The 1,906-nt window shown below is 38.4% G+C and overlaps 1 protein-coding gene across 1 annotated transcript in view; it reads left to right on the top strand.

The window, feature by feature from the left end:
• cdk15 (cyclin-dependent kinase 15) overlaps window positions 1-1,638 on the top strand; it is a gene marked incomplete at its 3' end in the record, with an annotated part of 33,249 nt that extends 31,611 nt beyond the window's left edge. The window contains exon 12 of the mRNA XM_071530556.1: window positions 1,496-1,638. Coding sequence (XP_071386657.1) covers window positions 1,496-1,638 — 143 coding nt within the window. The remainder of the gene's footprint in view (window positions 1-1,495) is intronic.
• Window positions 1,639-1,906: the final 268 nt, after the last annotated feature.

The following is a 1,906-nucleotide window of genomic DNA, read 5'->3' as shown; positions in this document are numbered from 1 at the left end:
CATGTCCACCAGAAGTCTTTTTAATCGGGTGTTTAGTCTTGAAATCGTGTTTTCCTCGAAACAAATGAAAAAAATCTGCAGATGAGTTGAGATAAATTCACTTTTCTCCAATGCAACTTCACACGTTTCGAGAAAGAAATGTCTTAAATCAAGAGACGTTTGGTAACACTTTACAATAAGGGTCACTAAGTTAAGGGTTAGTTAATGCTTATTAAGCATTAACTAACCCTTAATTAACAGTTAACTAATATGTAATTTACTAATGGTGTTCATGTTAACTAAGGTATTAATTTATACATTATTTAATAGTTTATTAAGATGACTATTAAATAATGTATAACTTAATACCTTAGTTAACATGAACACCATTAGTAAATGATTACCAGACACATTAGTTAACTGTTAATTAACTTAGTGACCCTTATTGTAAAGTGTTACCAGACATTTTCTTAATATAAGTAGAGAGATCTGCCTTATTTCAAGATGATGCTGCTTGTTTTTTCCCAGAAACAAGTGAAATTACATTGGGATTTTTCTCCTGGTTTAGGAAAAATAAGGTTTTAAGATTCAATATCAGACTCAAGATAAGTAATTTACTGTAAGATGGGCATTTTCTTGCAGGGCAGGTTTCTCTTGAAGAACAGATTTTAAAGGTTAAATGAAAAATTACAAACTCCGTCACACTTTATTTGGATAGTCCAATGCCGATACTACACAAATTACTATCAAGTCACTATAATGTGTCACTAAAACATCTACTGAGCTACAGGTGATTCCAGGTTCTTGGTTAGGATGAATCTATAAGTCAGAGTTTGGGTCTCACAGTCAGTAGAGACAGACGAGTGACTCTTTATTGAACATCTACTTTCTGTCAGCTGGTATCTGAACATTGGACTATCCAAATAAAGTGTTTCCAAAAGGTCATACATGTTGACAAGCACACGCCTGTTTCTTAAAGGTCCCGTGTTATTCATCTGTCATGATTTTGTTTCCAAATCTACTCTGGCTCAGGATCAGAATAAGGCTCTTCGTAATGTTTTGCAAATAAATGTAGTTTAAGGTTATAAGTTAAAGGTTAAATTGAATTAGTTAAATTGAATGAATGTGAAGACTAAGTCGTTAACAATACTGGACCCTGATTGGCCGACAGCAGCAGCTCCTGGAGGCTTTCGGGTTGAAATTCTGTAAGCTGGCCTTGATTGGATGGATTTTCAGTCATTCTTTAGCGAGGGAGCCAATCAGGAGCAAGTCCAGTTCTGATGCAGTTCTGATGCGTTTCCTGGAGTTAGTCTGAAACTGCCTGGAAAAAAAGGACAGAATTTTAAAAATGGGATTAAACAGTCAAACAAAATCAAATCTTTACAATGTCTACATGAAACATCTTTTATCATATGTGTATATAACTAGAGGAAATATAAGATATAATATGGGGCCTTTAAATGCTTCACTCTCCATGTAAACCTAAGCAACTGTGTCACTCTCTGCTCCTCTCCAGGTTGGCCCAGCTGCCCTACAAGACGGAGGACCTGGCCCAGAAGACTCTGATGGCTCTGCCCCGGGACCGGATCTCCGCCCAGGACGCCCTGCTGCACCCCTACTTCAACACCCTGCCGCCTCCCATCATGCAGCTCCGCGACAGTAAGGACTCTCTCTCTCTCTCTCTCTCTCTCTCTCTCTCTCTCTCTCTCTCTCTAGAACCCTTATTTATTCAGGGAAGTCTTGCCTGTGGGTGGAGAAATTGGCCTCTACTCCTCTTCTACGAATGGATTTCTCCCTGTATGATTATTGATTTTTCCTTTAAAATGCCTTGCTCACGGGAACCTCAACATCTACTGTGTATGCTCAGCACCCAAATATTTCCCAGAAGGTTTGCAAATTCAAACTGGCAACCTTCCAGTCTCAAGCT

The sequence above is a fragment of the Centroberyx affinis genome, unplaced genomic scaffold (genome assembly GCF_046629955.1).
Source record: "Centroberyx affinis isolate AG114_WGS23_722 - 3 ecotype Tasmania unplaced genomic scaffold, CSIRO-AGI_Caff_v1 ptg001938l_1, whole genome shotgun sequence".
Taxonomy (NCBI): domain Eukaryota; kingdom Metazoa; phylum Chordata; class Actinopteri; order Beryciformes; family Berycidae; genus Centroberyx; species Centroberyx affinis.
The sequence above is the reverse complement of the archived record's forward strand: the minus strand, read 5'-3'. Positions and strand labels throughout refer to the sequence as shown.